The sequence below is a fragment of the Acipenser ruthenus genome, chromosome 5 (genome assembly GCF_902713425.1).
Source record: "Acipenser ruthenus chromosome 5, fAciRut3.2 maternal haplotype, whole genome shotgun sequence".
NCBI classification, from domain to species: domain Eukaryota; kingdom Metazoa; phylum Chordata; class Actinopteri; order Acipenseriformes; family Acipenseridae; genus Acipenser; species Acipenser ruthenus.
Window position 1 is genome coordinate 46692106 of NC_081193.1, and position 19809 is coordinate 46711914.

At 36.6% G+C, this 19809-nt stretch overlaps 1 protein-coding gene across 1 annotated transcript; it reads right to left on the reverse strand.

The window, feature by feature from the left end:
- Positions 1-3171: 3171 nt before the first annotated feature.
- marc1 (mitochondrial amidoxime reducing component 1) lies at positions 3172-19557 on the reverse strand. Its single transcript, XM_034004003.3, has 7 exons — positions 19095-19557; positions 11841-12014; positions 9972-10137; positions 8785-8925; positions 6914-6975; positions 4488-4559; positions 3172-3804 (listed from the first exon to the last, which is right to left on the reverse strand). The coding sequence occupies exons 1-7, from the start codon at positions 19349-19351 to the stop codon at positions 3678-3680; spliced, it is 999 nt and encodes a 332-aa protein (XP_033859894.1). The 5' UTR covers positions 19352-19557; the 3' UTR covers positions 3172-3677.
- Between the last annotated feature and the right edge of the window lie 252 nt (positions 19558-19809).

Below are 19809 nucleotides of genomic sequence, written 5' to 3' on the forward strand. Positions count from 1 at the left end.
GTACCCCACAATGTAGCTTAATTCTGTTAATAAAAAATGTCCAGGAGTGAGGGATTTATATTAGTTGATATACAGTAATTAGTCATTTATTTGTGACAAAGACGGTATTACCAGCTAATGAGATAATTGCAGGGATAGTGTCCTATGTGAAAGTCAGTGGGACATCAAACTTAATTATCAGTCAGATAATTAACCATTTTGTACACTATACCTAATGGATTTTCAGGAAAAAAAATATGAGCTGTCATGTATTATTGTTTGTATTATTATTATTATTATTATTATTATTATTATTGTTGTTGTTGTTATTATACCCATGTTAACTGTGTCATATGATTTCCTTATAGTGTATTGTTACTATTCTAGACATACAGTATATCACCAGGTCATTTTAAGTCAGGTCATTTTAAACCTACCTTGCTATGCAGTCAGTGCCGTGCTTTGAGTTTACCACCTCCTCAACCTCCAGCTCGATTTCATCCTCGTCAGCGGAAAAAACTGAACCAAGAAAAACTTCATTGCCTGGGAGGCATGGGCAAAATATTTTGGTAGCAACATGAAAGAACACGTCTGGAATAAAATGCGGCTACACTTTAACCAAATAACGATTCATGAGAATTCTTATACCCAGAAACTACTCCATGTATTATAGTGCTGAATTCCACTAGTTCTCCAACTTGCCCTGATATTTCAAATTGATAATAACACATGCTTTTCTGGGCACGTAGTAAAACAAGTATGTTAGTAACATAACCACCCACAACCCTCCCAGCTGTAATTAAAAAATGTGAGCTATCAGTATGATGAATAAGAATTGACAATTAAATGTTTAATCACAGTTTGATAAGGGGTTCTCCACATATATGCACATACAGATGGATTGATGGATGAACAGGCATTTGCCACCATATATTCCCACAATCTGATATTCTAAATAACGTATGCTAAATAATGATAATACCAAGTTTTACGAAACAAGGCTAAGCAGTGCTCCAGATATATACAGGCTTTGCCTACCCCAGATAGTGAGGTACAGTAGCAATGCACTGGCAGGCGCAAGATTTTTGTTTTGTTTTAATGCATTATTTGTTTTGAATCAGTGTATTTTCAGGGCTCAAGAGCTCTCATGAGAACTAAATTCATGTCACTAAATTATCTGATTTTAAACAAAAAAAAATGATATATGATGAATAGACAGACTGATAGATTTAAAAAATGCGTGAAAGAAAACACACTGACACAGATGCAGAAACTGTGTTTTGGCTTCCAGGCTTTCCCAATAGAATAGAGGAATTCTAGTGCTTGTATTAGCCTGCCAGCAATCTAATGCTGAGCACAGCCGTATCTCAGTGGCAAGTATTATTCTGCATTATCACAGCCCTGGTATGAGACCAACCCTGTTACCACCCAGTTATCCAAAACCGGAATATCAAAATTAATTCAGTGTCTTCCTATACAGTACAAGTGCATAGAGGGCATATCACAATTGGGTAATGCAAAAATATCAAGATGTGATGGATGATGTAACCCTTGTGATATTGTCTAAAGTCTGTGATAATGATTATTTTTTTTAAGTTTCTCTAATACATAATTTTACCTCATAGTTGTATTATTTTTGCTTTATCCACACAGTACCATCATGTTTTTTGATTATCCTACATAAAAAAAAAAAAAAAAAATCAATACAACAATATAGCCTTGTCTGCATTACTTGTGTCAAAGAAACCAGCTACCCTGCTGTAAAGGTTTGATTCTATTTGTCCATTGAAACTACCGTATGTTTGGTGATGTGCGTTTTCTCCAAATCTGGCCATTGATTTACAGAAAATAATTGGAACACTTAACACATGTAGCAAAAGCATATTCAGTGCAACCTTACCAAAACACCTGTTGCCGAGGAACGCCAGTGTTGGTATTAGAGTACCAAGGTCTGTTACCTCCCAATGCACAAATATAAACATTTTTTACAGCAACACTACAATAAGGGTTTGTTTATCTATTTTTTATCGTTATACCGATCAATGAATACATTTTTTGAAGGCAATTCTGTCTTGACAAATCCCTGTTGACAAAAGAAAGCAAAGCCACTCCTGCTGATGGTATTATTCAGTCAAGGTCCTCAGTGAGAAGAAATTTGTGCATGCAAATCTAAACTAGCCTGCCCTGTGTCTTGTTTATCCACCAAAGCTTGCTAAAAAGCATTAAGCTATGAGTCACCCAGATTGGTCCATAGAAAATACCATGTGGGTGAAGAACTCTAGGCTAAGGATGGAATGTCTTTTGTTTTACAGCTTTGAAGAGCTGTTTACATAAGGATGTTTGTCTGCGTGCAGTATGTAACGTCATTCATTTATTTACTGATGTTTGTGTCAGCGAGTTGCGTACATATGAACTTAGTGTTAAATAAAACATGTATTATTTTTTTCGAGAAAATTGTAAATTATTATTATTATTTATTTCTTAGCAAACGCCCTTATCCAGGGCAACTTACAATTGTTACAAGTTATCACATTATTTTTACATACAATTACCCATTTACACAGTTGTTTTTTTACTGGAGCAATCTAGGTAAAGTACCTTGCTCAAGAGTACAGCAGCAGTGTCCCTCACCTGGGATTGAACCAACGACCCTCCGGTTAGGAGTCCACAGCCCTAACCACTACTCCACACTGCTGTAAATATCACAAAACCACAATAAATCATGAGAAGTTTTGTTTTTAGTTACATGTACGTTTTGTTTATTATTTCCATACTGATTTGTGAGGTGATAAAATGTTTAACTCATTTACATTTCCTTTGCTTATGTTTGACACCACAATAATGACAGGTTATCTGTACATTATCTTTTACTATTTATACTATTTGACTTTTTTTAAGACGTGTAAACCTGAATCTTAGAAAAGTATGCTTACTAATGTCTTTTCATCTGAAGTGTACCACACCAAGGCAATAAAAATGCACAATAGCAACTGTTCCACTATGTTGTTAATTCAAAATGCATATGAAGTTTTTATTACTTTTTTATTTGTTATTATTGCACAATATTACCTAATACTAATTTCCATTATTTCCAGAGCAACATGTGTATATATATATATATATATATATATATATATATATCATGTATTTATGTACCAATACATAGAAAAACACACCCGATTAAATACATAGTATGTTTTCCAAGCAGTACTTTTAATTAAACTTTGCAAAACTCTTCAGTTATAATTACAAATAAGTCTAAGTGCAGAACATTTCTTAACATATGAAATTGATACAGGGACACCGTTTTCCACATACAGAACATTTCATATGTAATATACTCCATGTCCATAATAATTACAAAAAAAATCATTAATATCGAATAGCCTATATAAATTGTGCACTTAATTCACATTCATATGGTTAACACATCATAAATTACTTATTTATATTCCTACAGATCATTTATTATATCATTTACACAGACATTTTATTTAGATTGGTGAATCTGAGACGGAATTATATTTCTTGTCAGTTAAGCAAAACTAGTTATTTGCAATATGTAATAGTGAAAGTACAACTTTCTGATAGCTCTAATATTAATAATTGGTGTTTAAAGTTATTTGTTATTCTCACTGGCTACTTAATGCAGAGAACATTCAAATCAAGTAATTATTGACTTGCTTCCAATTGCTCCTTTAGTAAGTTATCTTGTACACAGGATCACCAACATGAAGAATCCCAGTTTGGTCAACTCCATAGCACTGTCCAAACAGCGGGGATGATTTGTATAGGTGTTGCTCTGATGGATCACACTTCCGGTAGCTGTTTAAAAAATATTAATTTAATCACAACTGCTATGCTTAGGGTTATTTCAGAAGGGAGGGAGGAGGGTGTCAAAGCACCCGACTGTTTAATTGAGCCTCAGCGATATGGTTAGCAACTAGCTTTGAAAAACTCAGCTTGTGGGGCTCCCCCCATGGTTCATCCAGAAAGGCACAACCACGCTGAAGTGCAGAATGAGTCACAGGATCAGGAGCATTGGTTTGAGTTGTCAGGGGGCCCATAGGGTGCTCAGTATTGGTTCCCTTGGGTTGGGGAGGACAGTTCATCAGATTGCACTTCTGTGACCAGTGGCCAGGCAGGAGAAGACCTCAGGCTGGGCCTTTGCTTTCTAGTAGCTTGGTAATGTTGGAAGGTCAGATTCAGCAGGTGAAAAAAGGTGACTGTCATGATATTTGGAACGGGGGAAGCTGTGACCTCTACAGTTAGCAAACTTCTTTCTCGAATGCAAAAAGTCTGCTTTGAAGGAAATCTGCACGCACCTAAAATAGTATTAAAATCCTTCAAAATACATACTACAGTATATCACTAAATCTGAAACTGATCATTTTACCATAAAAATATATATTTTTTTTTTACCAAAAGATACATTTTTTGTTAAAAAAAAACAAACATTACACACTTAAAAAAAATATATTGAAGTACAAACCAATTTTCAGAAATACCTTTTCAGTGTTTCGAGAGGTTGTTTTCTGTCAATGACCCCAGTTTCAGGATCTACAGTTGTGAAAATGCACCTGCACAACACACAATGGAAAATAAACAACATGTAAAGTTTAACACAATAAGGCAGAATCTGTATAGAAAATGTGTATATAATATATTATTTTACACATATAGGTTTATAAGTTCTGATTTAAATTACTTCTTCAAAGGTAAATGTGCTGCATTCATGTAATGTGTTTTTTAGTAGTACAGTAGATCTGGTGAATAGCACAGTAATGCAGAACTCATATTGTTATTGTTTGAAAAGCTTTAAAACTGTACTACACATGGAGAAAATGCTAACTTACTTACTATTCAATTTAGAACTGTAGCAAAAACGCAGATTTAAAATGTACAAGAAACCCTGGGTTAATTTTAGTGCTTGTTTTTATTTTATTGTAAACAAAATGCATTCGTGCAGTTGCTCAGTCATTCAGACTCCTTTGGCTTGAAAGAAAAGTTTGCTTTGTTTAAAACTAAAATGTTTCTGCTATAATTGCCTGTACAGTAATCTGTCGCATATCCGACTGCAGTGGGACCAGAGTAAGGGTGGATATGTAAAAAGGCGAATGAATGAATCCTGTTTTAAATACCATTATACACAGCTGTAACAATTACTATATTCACACAATTATTGTTTTGAGATTCAGCTTTTATTAGGGAGCTCCCCTAAATCCCTTGTTTATACAGATACAGGGTATTAATGCTTGTGACAGCGTAGCCATCTGCCATGTGGATGCGTGCATTCGCTGCTGAGTGACAGGCAGGAGATCGAGATGGAGGTTGAAGTTGATACGCCCCGCAGGTGAACAGGATTTATTTACCTATCCACACACTGAACAGCTCACGTGACACTACCAGCAATGGCAGCGCACGGATCACATACAACACAGTGTATGAAAACTTTGGTAAGATTTACAATATCTGAACTAATCTTCTCTGTTCAATATTAAACTAACGCTGCTGAAGAGGTTGATCATGGCAAATAAACGGCTAGGGCAGACATGTGACAAGCAGATATGCGACGGATTACTGTACTTGCTTTGAAATCTGCCTGGATACATTGTTAATACAGTCATTTTGCCACCTTCATGACCAGCATACCGCTTATAGAGTGTTTTAATAAAAATCAGCAGCAGCAGCTTTACGTACACTACATCTGTTTTTACTGCTCTGCTGTGTTTCCTCCCATTTGCAAATTGTTTAATTTTTTTGCATGCCTTTTTTTTTTTTTTTTTTTATATGGCTGACAAATTTTCCCGATACAGTATTCCCATTGCTGAGGATGATACCATTGTCAAGTTTTAAAAAAATATTTTCAATGTTTTCTTTATTGAAAGTGTAACACGTTTGCGTTTCCCAGTTCTTACCATTCCAGTAGGTTAACCTTGTGCTTTTCTAAACTGGTTTCTGGCTGCATTGTAGGCATGGTTGAGTGATTGCACACTTCCAGCTAAAAGTGGGATGTTCGGTTAAGCGATCAGTTTGTAAATTTGGTGTTTGTAACTCTGATGTTCTACTGTAATAGTATCAACAATAGTGTCAATGTTTTTTTTTTTCCTATATGACGTACAGCGTTCTACGAGAGAATCTGAAGATTCTGAATTTTATTTATTGTACCCTTGAGCAAGGTACTTTACCCAGATTGCTCCAGAAAAACCCAGCTGTATAAATGGGTAATTGTATGTAAAAATAATGTGTAAAAAATAATTTGATATCTTGTAACAATTGTAAGTCGCCCTGGATAAGGGCATCTGCTAAGAAATAAATAATAATAATAATAATAATAATAATTACATGTGCATAAACAATGTGTACTTTTATTTAAATTATAAAAAACATGATTACTGTTCTGTATAACGTATTTTTAAACTACATGTGAATGTTTTATTCCATTTATATGGATTACCTGTAAAATAATAGGATTTTCAATCAAATATAAACTAGTAGATATGGTGACGTCACCAGTCAATTATGCAAATTAGTACCATCCAAAGTTCGAACCTTCCTAAGGTAATGTGTTCTGAACCTTTGAAGGTCAAAATGTACCCTTTGTTACAGTCCTAATATATATAATAAGATAATAATAGGTAATCGGTTGTCAGGTTCTCTTACATCCAAGACTAAAAAAAAAACATGTGTTTCACAAGGAAAAGTATTAAAACAAATGCCTCTGTGGGCACATTTCCATTCCCAACTTCCCTGAAGGGATCTGAAATCACTGTTGAGGAATTGTTATGTATCCCTCAAGAACGATTTAACATATCTCATCGAATCAGTACTTTTCTGACTCTCCATGGCATCCCTACACCCCAATGACAGTGTTAAGACAGGTGTTCCCTTTTTTTTTTGCCAACCTCACTATACTCTTTAGTAGAAACTTTACCTCCCACATGCCATGACACGGCGGAGACAGGTGCTACCGATCTGTATCTCATCCCATGAGTCCTGAAGACAAAAAGCAGTGGTCAGAATCGTACACAGCCATACAGTAATTACATTTCTTTTCTCTAGTTTCTCCAATACTTCCTAAGATAAATGTGTTTCTCCTGATTACACATTTAAAACCTTACTGTCCTTTACCAAAAAGCTTTCTTGTTTTAAAACACATACATTATTTATATTTCCTTTTTAAGATTGTACTTTCAGTGTTACTGAAAAAGGTTTTAAATATAACTAAAAAAAACAATATTCACTTCTGGACTCTACACACAACAGCTGCATTAAATTAATTTGATCTGAGCATGGGAACAAATACCAGAAACCAAGCCGCAGGGGACAGATGTTTGCAGGACGTAAAGGAAAAGTATATGCAATGCACATACTGATTCACAATACCTTTTTTGTTTGTTTGTTTTTTAATTTGAAGTAACTAATTTCGGTATCAGAATTACCTTGGGGGTTTAATTTGATTTAAGTGATCATAATCTTATCTTTAAATAATCTTTTAGTAAGGCCTTGAGAATTCTGCCAGGGAACATGCAACCTTAATAGTTAGGGATCCAGGGAGATAAAAGTGGTCTAAAAATGGATGGTCTTGGTCTGCTATACTCCTCAGCACAGACTTAGTGTTTAAAAGAAGAATTTATTAAGTTATAAAGAGCTCTAATAAACATTTGTGAAAAAACGGGTAAACATTGGAAAAGACCCAAAAAGTGTTCCATTTACTATACAAGTCTATGTAATTTGATGTTTTTTTTTTTTTTATTTTCAGTATTTTTTTTGACAAATGTTGACTATTAAAATAGTGATTTTTTTCATATTTTGCAAGCGTTCCGGCAGAGCAGGCCTCTTGATTCTTATTCCTGAGGGTTTAAACTTTAACCTGGATTGAGGAGTATAGCTGACCGAGTCAGGTACATCCCATTTCAGGGTGTCTGGGTCTCTGACTATAAGAAGTAAGACCATCGGATATGTTGAATTTAGACTTGTCTCTATTATTCTCAATAGTTTTCATAATGTTTGGATTATATGTCGACACACTTTTATAAAACAGCTACAAGCCTTTGAATGAATGTGTTTTCATACATAGAAATGGTTTGCTATTTTATATACAGTAACCTGACACTGGGTTCCGAGTTAAAAATATGGATGTGGTTAAGAAGCTTATTAATAGTTTCACCACAGTGTGACAGTGTTGCCCTTCCCCAAAATAAAGGAAGATATTTATTTTGATTGTTTCCTTTACTATTCATTGGTGTTAAAAATGCCTAAGCACTACATTTTACCCAACTTGGACCCCTTGCTGACCAAAAAGGTTGGTGTATCTTCAAACACATGCAAAAGATTTAAACAAGCAATCTGCCTCAAGTGCTGTGGCACTCAAAATATTTGTAATTTACTACTAATTCAAAACTAATTCATTTGTTCTTTATTTTACTCCCAGAAAAATGGGTGCGTCCAATGGCAACTACTTCGACTAGTGTAAGGTTTATGCTCTGCAATAGGGGTACAAACTTAATCTTAAAAAGTTATCTGGCACATGGAATCAATTTCAGAGATAAATTACAAAGAGATTTATAAAATGTATCCCTTAAACTGAAAGAGGCTATTCACATTTTGTTAAATATATGTTTCATGTGCATTTGTTTAATTACTGTTCATGGTATACAGTACTGTAATACAAGACTGTTAACAAAAAGGGATTTTCTTAATAAACATCGGTTTGCATGTTATTTTGCTCACACTTTTGGTACCCAGAGAATGATCCACAACATATGGGGGGGAATACAAAAGGACTTTAAATAGACACTTTACCTCTGCAAAGGCATCACAACCTGTGACAACAATACTGGGCCTGAAGTTTCTCATCTCAACCTTCTTCTCCATCCTGGTGTTCAGATCCTCCAGGGAAGCCTCAGATAGCAACATGATAGGACTGTAGTCAGGGTAGGCAATCTGACAGTAGAGGAATACAAGAGTTATCATACCACTAATAAGAATGTACACGCAAACATTCTCACAATGCACACCTTCCCCCTGGATTTTCCCACAAACCACTACCAGCATGGAACCAAAAAACATCTGTTTTTACACAACCCTCCACAAGCTTTGGGACAGATGGCAGGTGGGCAATTTATTTACCCCAAGCTGACCACTTGCTTACATAAATATCTTGGTATCCCTGAATTGATAACCATCCCCTATTGAAAAATAGGCAAAAAGTTTTAATAAGCAAGTCGTTCCATAAGTGCAGTGACAACCCAAATCCATTCACTACCAGAACGACATTTTTTCATACATACAGTAATGACAAAAATTATTTCTTCATTTTTTTATTGAATCTTGGACCTCTTTGAAGTCAGTCACAAGAATTAAGTAGTATTCTACCCAGTCGTTTTTCATTGGTAATAAATGGATAGCATTTGGGGTGCTACTGCACTTAATAGGGCAGCAGTGTGGAGTAGTGGTTAGGGCTCTGGACTCTTGACCGGAGGGTCGTGGGTTCAATCCCCAGTGGGGGACACTGCTGCTGTACCCCTGAGCAAGGTACTTTACCTAGATTGCTCCAGTAAAAACCCAACTGTATAAATGGGTAATTGTATGTAAAAATAATGTGATATCTTGTAACAATTGTAAGTCGCCCTGGATAAGGGCGTCTGCTAAGAAATAAATAATAATAATAATAATAATATTATATTTTGTCTAATTTTGAAGAGGGGGGCATTCAGGGATGTCAAGATATTAAGTAAGTAGACAGTCTGAGTGGGGTAAAACCGGCTACAAGTTTTCAATTTATTCATCTGTCCAAATACAAGAGTAGTGCATACATACTACAGGGGATACATAATTAACATTTATGGGGTACTGTAGTTATTCAACCAATGATGATGGCAGAATAGCATTTACAGCTATCCTCAAGAGTGAAAAAAAGCTCAAAGTATGCTCATGGAGTATTCTGTTTATATGACAAGTACGAGTACAAGTACAAGTACATCAGTTACCTTATCTTTTGGCTTGAATCTCTTTTCTGTATCGTGTGGTCTTCTGGGTTGCATATCAAACTCATACTGCACCAGGCGGAACGTCTTTTCATTGTTCAGGTAGCGAGTGATCCAGCGGGAGGCCTCATCTCCACAGTCTCTGCCCTGGATGTCACTGCCCCACACTCTAGAGAGACAGGATGCTAGGGTTTGATATCCAGAACTTTAAAGCTAATAATGAAGTCAAATGGTGCTGTTACTGTTAGCAGTGCAAAATGAAACCGGCACGATCTGACTAAAACAGATTCAAACAATCATTACTAAAAACAGATAAGTTCAGATAGTCTGAAGATGAGTATCCACTGCAGCCAGTACACTGGCTATACACTGCAATACAACTTGGTATGGACAATCCGTAGCTCGTGATACTCATGATAATCTTCTGTTTTCATTAGCTGTGGTCTTGGATTGGTTGGGCTAATGACTGTTATTACTGCAGAGCCACCTACTTTAATATGAATAATCTATGCAAAACACTTGTTCTTTGTGTGTATAAATCTGTTTTGTAATGTTGATTTGGGGGTGTTAATGTGAACGTGAGCTTTTCCATGATTTAAAGTTGGCCAAATTCCCAGTACAGTATAAATCATAGTGAGTAATGCTTTGAGCCAAAGCTACTACAGCCAAACTAAATTAATCACTTTTTAAAAATATATATAACCTGAGAAATTAGGAACATTTTCAGGGCCTGTAGGGGTTTTTACTGTTCCTTCCTCAAGAGAGCCCAGCAGAGACACAGCCTTTCTTTTCCAGTGGGGTCGTGCTTCTGCACAGTAGTACAGCTGGCTGGGACTAGGCCCTGGGGCACATGAGGGTCAAGTGATTTGCCAGAGTACACACAAGTGGCTCAGCTGGGACATAAACCTGGCATTTACTGCCTCCAAATCTTGATCTATATCCACTAGGCCTCGCTGCCTGAAACATTCCACAATATTGCTGAGTCACTGAAGACTGGATGGGATATTTAAAGCTGCAGTGTTCCACAATGCTGTTCAGGTTTACACTAAAACATATTTCCTTGGTGTCTGTTTACTATTCATCCATGATGGGGCAAACTTGTCCCCCCATTCTGGTTCAATTATATCGTTTTTATATTTTTTTTATATCACTTTTTTTATAAGTTGGCTGTATGTGTCACATCTTTATATAATAAACAGCATATATAATAAACAGCATCTATTATATTTATACAGCTGACCCTGCATTCTAACTTGACCACATTTGTACATGGCTAAATATTTTTGTCGCAGCAGTGAAAGCTAATATTTGAACCACTATAAACACAATATATAAATGTAACAGTACGTTCATTTTAAAAGCAAAACTTTTAATATAACAAAGTGTCCAGTATTAAGTTGTTTTAATATGTGTTTCTTTACTTGCTATTGATTCATCTTACCTAATCACAATCTGTGCTGTAGGTCACATGTTATTGTAGTTAGACCATTGGAATAAAGCTCATCTCCAGAACAGCAAGTGATTGGGTACCAGGTAGCAATAACAACATTGTAACTGTGTGTTATATTGTTAAACATAAAAATGTAATTAAGATAAGCAAGCAAAGAGACAAGAACTATTCATCAGAACAAAAAGGGGACCATTCACATTGGTAGTGCAAATAGGAGAAAAATGTATTTTGAAGCCAATGACTTCTTTAATGCCATTATACACAAATTTGAGTGTATGAAGCCATTCTTTTTTATGTAGGACCTCACTAGATTTCTTGGAAATAGAGTTACACCACTCTAAAGTCATGTTAGCTTTAAATGATACTGAAACTGAAGAGACATTTTATGTCATAAGGAAAGAGAACATTTTAAACCCACATACCTACAGTCTTTTACTGAATTAGACCTGGAAAGTTTAAGTGGAACTCGGAGCTCCTCCATTTCAGCTGCATTTAGGTACAGGTATACGTCATCGCTGGACGCTGTAATCAAGACCAACCGAGGCTCCTGTCTGCCAGTCACCTTGTGTCCATCCTCCTGTATCACCAGCCAGTGTCTGCATGAAAAGTGATAACAATGATGTGAAAACACGTCATTTTGTAGTCTAAAAGTAGTTTACACTAACATTACATTCTACTACAAAATCCAGTAAGCAGGTACTGTTACTTGTCCAGTTTGGTTACATCTCCTAACGGTAGCTTGTACTGCAGGACACTTGCTTACTCCCCCACTTAAAGCCTTCCTGCCACACTCTGACTCAACAGTCATGCTCCTGACATTCAAGGTGTCATCTGGAGGAAATACATATAAAAATATGTATTAGTTAACAAACGTCTTAAAAATGTTATATATATATATATATATATATATATATATATATATATACTACCGGTCAAAAGTTTTAGAACACCCCCATTTTTCCAGTTTTTATTGAAATTTAAGCAGTTCAAGTCCAGTGAATAACCTGAAATGGTACAAAGGTAAGCGGTAAACTGCCAGAGGTTAAAAAAAAAGTTTAGGTTACCAAAAACTGAAAAATAATGTACATTTCAGAGTTATACAAAAAGGCCTTTTTCAGGGAACAAGTAATGGGTTAACAACTTACAGCTGTTCTGCAGCAATGGAAGTAAATTAAGCCTTGAAAGTTTATGATAACAATTCCTACAGGTGTCCCAACTTTTGTTGATTACTTACAAACCCTCTGTCTGTATAAAAGCAGTGTTGGAATAGACTGTGTTACTACACCCTCTTAAGCATTATTTGGACAGTATTGTACTGCAGGAAGTAGTATATTGCTCTCATAATGGTGAGGAAAAGGCAATTAACAAAGGAAGACAGATAGACCATTATAACCCTTAAAAGTGTAGGTCTTTCCTTTAGAGAAATTGCAAAGAAAGCCAAGGTGTCAGTGAGTACAGTTTCCTACACCATCAAAAGGCACTTGGAAACTGGAGGAAACTCTGACAGGAAGAGGTCTGGCAGACCCAAAGCCACAACAGAATCAGAAGACAAGTTTCTGAAAGTCAACAGCTTGCGTGATAGGTGGCTCACAGGACAACAGCTTCAAGCACAGCTTAACACTGGTCGAAGTAAGCAAGTCTCAGTTTCAACTGTGAAGTGAAGACTTCGAGCTGCAGGTTTGACAGGTCGAGTGGCAGTAAGAAAGCCATTGCTAAGATGGCAAAATAAGAAAAAGAGGCTTGCCTGGGCCATGAAGCACCGCCAGTGGACTACTGAAGACTGGAAGAAGGTCTTATGGACCGATGAATCAAAATTTGAAATCTTCGGTTCATCACGCAGGGTTTTTGTACGTCGTCGAGTAGGCGAAACGATGGTTCCTCGGTGTGTGACACCAACTGTCAAACATGGAGGAGGAAGCGTGATGGTCTGGGGCTCTTTTGCTGGATCCAGAGTCGGCGACTTGGTATATGCCTAGTATATGCCTAGTTGGTCAGGGGTTCATCCTACAGCAAGATAATGACCCAAAACATACCTCCAGGCTATGTCAGAACTACCTTAGAAGAAAAGAACAAGACGGTAGGCTTCAAATCATGGAATGGCCAGCACAGTCTCCAGACTTAAACCCCATCGAGCTGGTTTGGGATGAACTGGACAGAAGGGTGAAAGCAAAGCAACCTACAAGTGCAACACATTTGTAGGAACTTCTGCAACAGTGTTGGGAAGAACTTTCCGAACAATATTTGATTTCCATTGTAGAAAAAATGCCACGAGTGTGTTCGGCTGTTGTAGCTGCAAAAGGTGGCTACTTTGATGAGTCAAAAATTTAGATTAAATTTTGTTAAACAAAACGATTCCATGATTTCTTTTTTTATCTCCAATTGTTTATTTGTTCTATGCTTTAATTTCAGAGTACATTGAGACATTAAACTGTGTAAATTTCAATAAAAACTGGAAAAATTGAGGTGTCCTAAAACTTTTGACCGGTAGTGTAGTCATACAAGAAATAGATGTGTAACAATGATTTACTTCAGCAAAACTCCAAAAATGCTCATTCAAAAATATTCATACCCTGACAAGGAAAATGAAATAAATAGCTAGCTGAGGCAAGTTTAGCAATAATAACCTCTTTTAATCAATTAGGATATTTGTCAATGAGCTTTTGGTGATTTTTGGCCATTCTTCAACGCAAAATTATTCCAGTTCATTAAAATCCGGAGGACTTCTCTTGTGCACAGCCTTCTTCAACTCATACCAAAGATTCTCAATTGGATTTAGATCGTTACTTTGACTAGGCCATTCCAGAACCTTGATTTTATTCTTCTTTAACCATTCTGGAGTAGATTTTGATGCGCTTCAAACCAAGTTTTGTAGCGGAGGGTTTCAGATGATTGGCCAATATATATTTTGATATGCTAAGGAATCCACTTTACCATGTATTGGAACGACATTTCCTGTGCCATTAGAGGTATGGCGTTCTTTTCTTTGTATGCCTTACCAGACTTTCTCCAAACGTAACGACTATCAGCATGACCAAATAGCTCGATTTTTGTTTCATTACTCCACAAAACCTTTGACCACAACTCATACCCATCATTCAAATCCCGTTTTGCAAACTAAGCGATTGTCCTTGTGCGTTTTCCTAAAAGTGCCTTTTTCCTTGGCCTGCGACCATTGAGACCTTCACCATGCAATACTCAACCTATGGTTGAAATGGAAACCCCAGTCCCACTTGCAGCCAATTCACTTTGAATATCTTTGGCAGTCAATCTCTGATTGTTATTAAAGGGCATAGGCAAAGGAGTCAGAAATTTTACTGACATTAGAGCAGATGTTACTAATAAGGTCTGTGTGAAAATTAAGTAATTAAATAAACAAATAAAATAGATATTTGTGATGTTCTCGAGCTTTGAGGTAACTGTCAACGGTAATTTCACGGTACCAACGGTAAGATTTCGGCAATTTCCGGTGTGTGATGTCACTTTGCTGTTCAGGTCAAGTATAGCTAATGTAAGCATTTGAAACATCGTTGTTGAGCAGAGATTTCACGAAGGAAAATGGTTTATTGCAAAGTAGTAGGTTATACATCAGAATCTAGTAAAGGAGAAAGGGCGACCTGGCATCGATGTCCATCTGACATCCGACTGAGGAATAGTGGATATCAAAATTAAATAGGACTGGCGTCCATCACATTCAATTTGTGCATACCAGTGGTACTCGCATAGTTCATGTTATAAAGAAATGTATGTGTGGATTTTAGTTGATACAGACACAAATTTATTTTACCACACATAGCCTTGTGTCATTTAGCAAAACCCTGAAGACTGGACTGCGTTGAGCCCCCTCTGGGAATGTAAACATTTCAGTGGGATTTAAAAAAAATAGTTTATATGACTGGGTCGTAGAAATAATCATATCATTTTATGAACATGAAATGATTTTATACATCAGCAGGATGGATGGATGGGTTGCAGTTTACCTTGTTGTAGCCCTAGTGAAATAATCACGAACATTTAAAACAACAAAGTTATATAGTTAAACTTTGAAACTCTTTCCTGCATGCTTTAACTGAAAGTTTATCAACACTACGCAAACAAAATGGCAACACGATCCCGTTTACATTTTACACCAGAGCATATGAAAATAAGAAAGCAAGTCAGTAGGACATCGCAAATGTTTCCTCTGCAAAGTGGGGCACAAGATAAGCGAAGGACGATTGGAGACATTAAATAAAAACAAATGGCTTACCTTCGGTAGACCTGCAAGCAAAAAACAACGCCTTTCAAAGCATTGTGATTTAGAACAAGCTCTGTTTGTCACAGTCAAAAATAAGTGACTTTTATAAACCAGTTTAAAAAAAAAAAAGGTAGGCTTATGTTAAGAGGTTTGTTTGTTTGCATCAGTTTTGTAATAGTTTTTTTTTTACTTTCTTTTATTTATTTCTATAATGCTACTTGAGGCATTGAGCTTAAATTGTTTTGTGAAAATACGGTAAATGCAGTAGATTGCATCATTGGGGGACAGTTTCAGCAGACGAGCCGTACCACACACAGTACACACATATAATTGAACAAATTGAAATCATACATTTTTGGTTTTTTTTTTTTTTTTATCAAATTGTTACCTGGGTGATGCGACACCAAATGGGTGTTTTTTTTTGCTTGTTTTTTTTGTTTTTTTAAGTGTAACTTCTTCAAAAGTAATCACTTATGTTACATACAGATGGGAAATGATAAAAACTACTGTAAAAAGACTATTACGACTGTAAAAGTATGAATGTAAACAGATAAATGTTTATTTAAATGGCCTGGAGATAACAAAAAAAAAAAGTTTTAATTTATTGCAAACAGGTTTTTTTTGGTTTGTTTTCTTTGACCCTCACTATAACACCACCCTCGCTTTACTTGTCATTTTGCCCATGGCCCTTACTGGGCTGTATAAAGAGGGTTGACTGTATATATAGGTCTACAGTCAACCCTACAAATAAATGTCTGTATTTGGTCATTCACCATTTATTTCTTTAACAGTTTTGAAATATTACTGCTAATTTAACTACCGTGTTTTAGCTTTTCACTATGAATGTACAAATACGTATTATAGTTGTAAAACAAACTTTTTTTTTGATGAATTGCATCTCAGGATTTGCAGCACCGATGTGGTGAGTTTATTTACATGTTTGTCCAGCTTTCTTATTGACAAACTCTTCGCTGTGATGTTTATTTTATAGGAGGTCGCACAGTGGCTGTCATGGGGGATTCCGCATATGATCTCCATATATAGTAGCAACGGGGCAAACACAACGAAATGTATACTGTACACATAATGTTTCCTGTGTTGTCCGCTGATGTGAGTGGGTGTGTGATGCAAGTCGACGAAACGGCTAATCTCTCTCCCTAGCAGCCTGCCTGCATGTCCTTTTGGACCCGCGTGTGTGTGTGTGTGAATGTGAGTGGGCGGAGTCAGTGTCCATAAAAGGGCATTCTGAGTGTTATAACAAGTTCAATGAGAACAACTGCACTGGGGTTCCCGAGTGGCGCATCCAGTAAAGGCGCTCCACGTGGAGTACAAGGTGCCTCTATAGTCTGGACGTCGCGAGTTCGAGTCCAGGCTATTCCACAGTCGACCATGGACGGGAGCCCCCAGGGAGCAGTGCACAATTGGCCGAGCGTCGCCCAGGGGGAGGGAGGGTTAGGTCGGCCAGGGTGTCCTCGACTCACCGCGCACCAGCGACCCCTGTAGTCTGGCCTGGGGCCTGCGGGCTTGCCTGTAAGCTGCCCGAGAGCTGCGTTGTCCTCCGACGCTGTAGCTCTTGGGTGGCTATATGGTGAGTCCGCAGTGTGAAAAAAAGCGGTCGGCTGACGGCACACGCATCGGAGGACAGTGTGTGTTCGTCTTCGCCCTCCCGAGTCAGCGCAGGGGTGGTAGCGGTGAGCTGAGCTTAAAAAATAATTGGCCACTCTAAATTGGGAGAAAATAATAAAAATAATTGGCAACGACTAAATTTATTAAGAAAAAAAAAAGAGAACAATTGCACTTTCCTTTTGTGATCAGCTTTAAAACATCAGGTGTGACAGACAGATTTGACAGCGACAATAGTCAGTCCTCCAAAAATTATCACATTAAATTTAATTGTAGACAATACTATCATAGCATCAAATGGTAAAAAAATGCTGAAATAAATAACTGTAGACATATTTCTTGTAACTTTTTTTCCTCATCCACAAAAGCAAAGCTTTTTGCTACAACAGATCTGTCCTAATATTCTTTTTTTTTTTTTCAAGAAATTTCCATTGGGGTTTGTAAACTTTTAACTACAACTGTATATGTTTGGGGCACTACTCCCACAGTCTCTCAGGGGTAGACAAGCAAGACCACTCAAAAGACAAATTGAGTGTGTAGTGGTTAGGGCTCGGGACTCTTGACCAGAGGGTTGTGGGTTCAATCCCAAGTAGGGGACACTGCTGTTGTACCCTTGAGCAAGGTACTTTACCTAGATTGCTCCAGTAAAAACCTAACTGTATAAATGGGTAATTGTATGTAAAATAATGTGACATCTGTATAACGTGAAATAATGTATAATGTGATAACTTGTAACAATTGTAAGTCGCCCTGGATAAGGGCGTCTGCTAAGAAATAAATAATAATAACAAATAAAGTAAACCAAACTACTTATATACTTAGTATACTTAGTGTGAGTGATAAAATATCCTAATATTTTATTCTCTATCCTTTAAAAACAGAACACTGTAAAAAGTATACCTGTTATGTGGGAGAGTAAACATAATACACATGATTCTGTTATTCAAAAACATATTTTTGTTAGGTTTCAAATATATAGTGACACTAATATACATTACAGTCTATTTTAAGAATAGAGATAAAAAGCTTGCAAGGCACTTCTGAGGAAGAGTAACACTGGCAAGTAAAGTTTTCCCTATCTTATCCATAGAGTGGGGAGAACACAAGCAGGGACACAACAGAACAGTTTAGAGGGTGAGGGCACAGTAAGTTAAGTCTCTGTGGCCATCATATCCTTGACCTTACTTTTTGTGACAATTGTGTGGCGGTTTTCATAAGGGCAAGACTACCAAATGCACTGAACTTATCAAGAGAAACACAGAAAAACCAACGTAGGCAGTATTTAAGTCTGCATAGGAAAGAAGAAAACCATAATCATTATTTGCAGACAGAGGGAGACAGACTCCACGGAACTGGGTATCAGATGAAACGATACTTTGCAAATAATTTGCATTTTCCATGTTTCATTTGACAAACAGTAGGCCCAAATACCATTTTATTATTGTTTCCATTGTGGATATTAGTATCGATTGTATACAATGCATTATTATTATTATTATTATTATTATTTTACGTATTATATTACTTTTTTTTAAATGCACAAGACTGCTCTTAAAAGTATACGTTTATGTTTGTATGTGTATTTCAGGGCTGTAGAAAATACTACATTAGCGGCGGATCCAGGGTGGTGGTCCTGTCCTGACCCCCCCGTTAAAAATGTCAATGTATGGTTTACTTTAATAGTATGTTTCGTTTCAGGTATCTGGACAATCTGGACAATTCCCCTCACCCGACTCCATGAAAAGTCTAGAATTCCCAAACCTCTTTCGTCTACATTACTCCTGGTGCGTTTTTCTCAACAATTATTTTTACTGCTTACCTGTCTCTGAGTTCCCCGTGTTTCAGCCCCATTTCCAGACATTCTGCTGTATTTACAGAGACTCCTTTGCACGATTTAATGGGATAAATACACATTTGTGATACAACTCCAACCTGAATCAGTTTCCTCTGCCTTCTCTTTAAAAGTGATTTCATCAGGATCCCGACACCAATAATACCTAAACCCACCCCTGCTGCATACAGCAATCCTTTCCTGTTTTGGGAACATATCTGAACCAGATTTCCGAATTGACTCATTTTAAACTTTGACTCCAAAAAAACTAACTTGTCCGTCTTGTGTTAGATAGAGTCTACAGTTTACAGCCTTCTCGCTAGGTAGGAACACTGGCCAAGGGTCTAGTAGTGTTGCAAGAAACTTTACTCGGTCTAAAACAAAGTGTTTGGAAAAGTTCCTAACATTTACGGAAAGTAATGGCAAATTCGATATTTTCATAAAAGGAAAAGATTAAACCGATAGGATATAATTATAATATTACTAATATTAATAATTATTTATAAATAATTATTATGACTATCCCAAATTGTCCCGCTGAACACGGAGCCATATAATCACCTTAAATATTATGTTAGTTTAAAAATTATTACATTTAACTTTTAGATGTAAAGATGTTTTAAAATGTTCGAAACAGGTAACGTAAAAGCTGTGTTCATAAAAGTCACCAATACAGTATTTGTATAATTGAATATTGCCATGG

Bases quoted from the DNA above. Each gene is read 5' to 3' on its own strand.
- marc1 (XM_034004003.3), bottom strand. From the start codon at position 19,351: ATGAGTCAATTCGGAAATCTGGTTCAGATATGTTCCCAAAACAGGAAA. The intron at 12,015-19,094 runs GTAAGCAGTAAA...CTTTTCATGCAG, and splicing joins CACGGGGAACTCAGAGACAG to ACACTGGCTGGTGATACAGG. The intron at 6,976-8,784 runs GTAAAGTGTCTA...TTTTGTCTTCAG, and splicing joins GTTGTGATGCCTTTGCAGAG to GACTCATGGGATGAGATACA.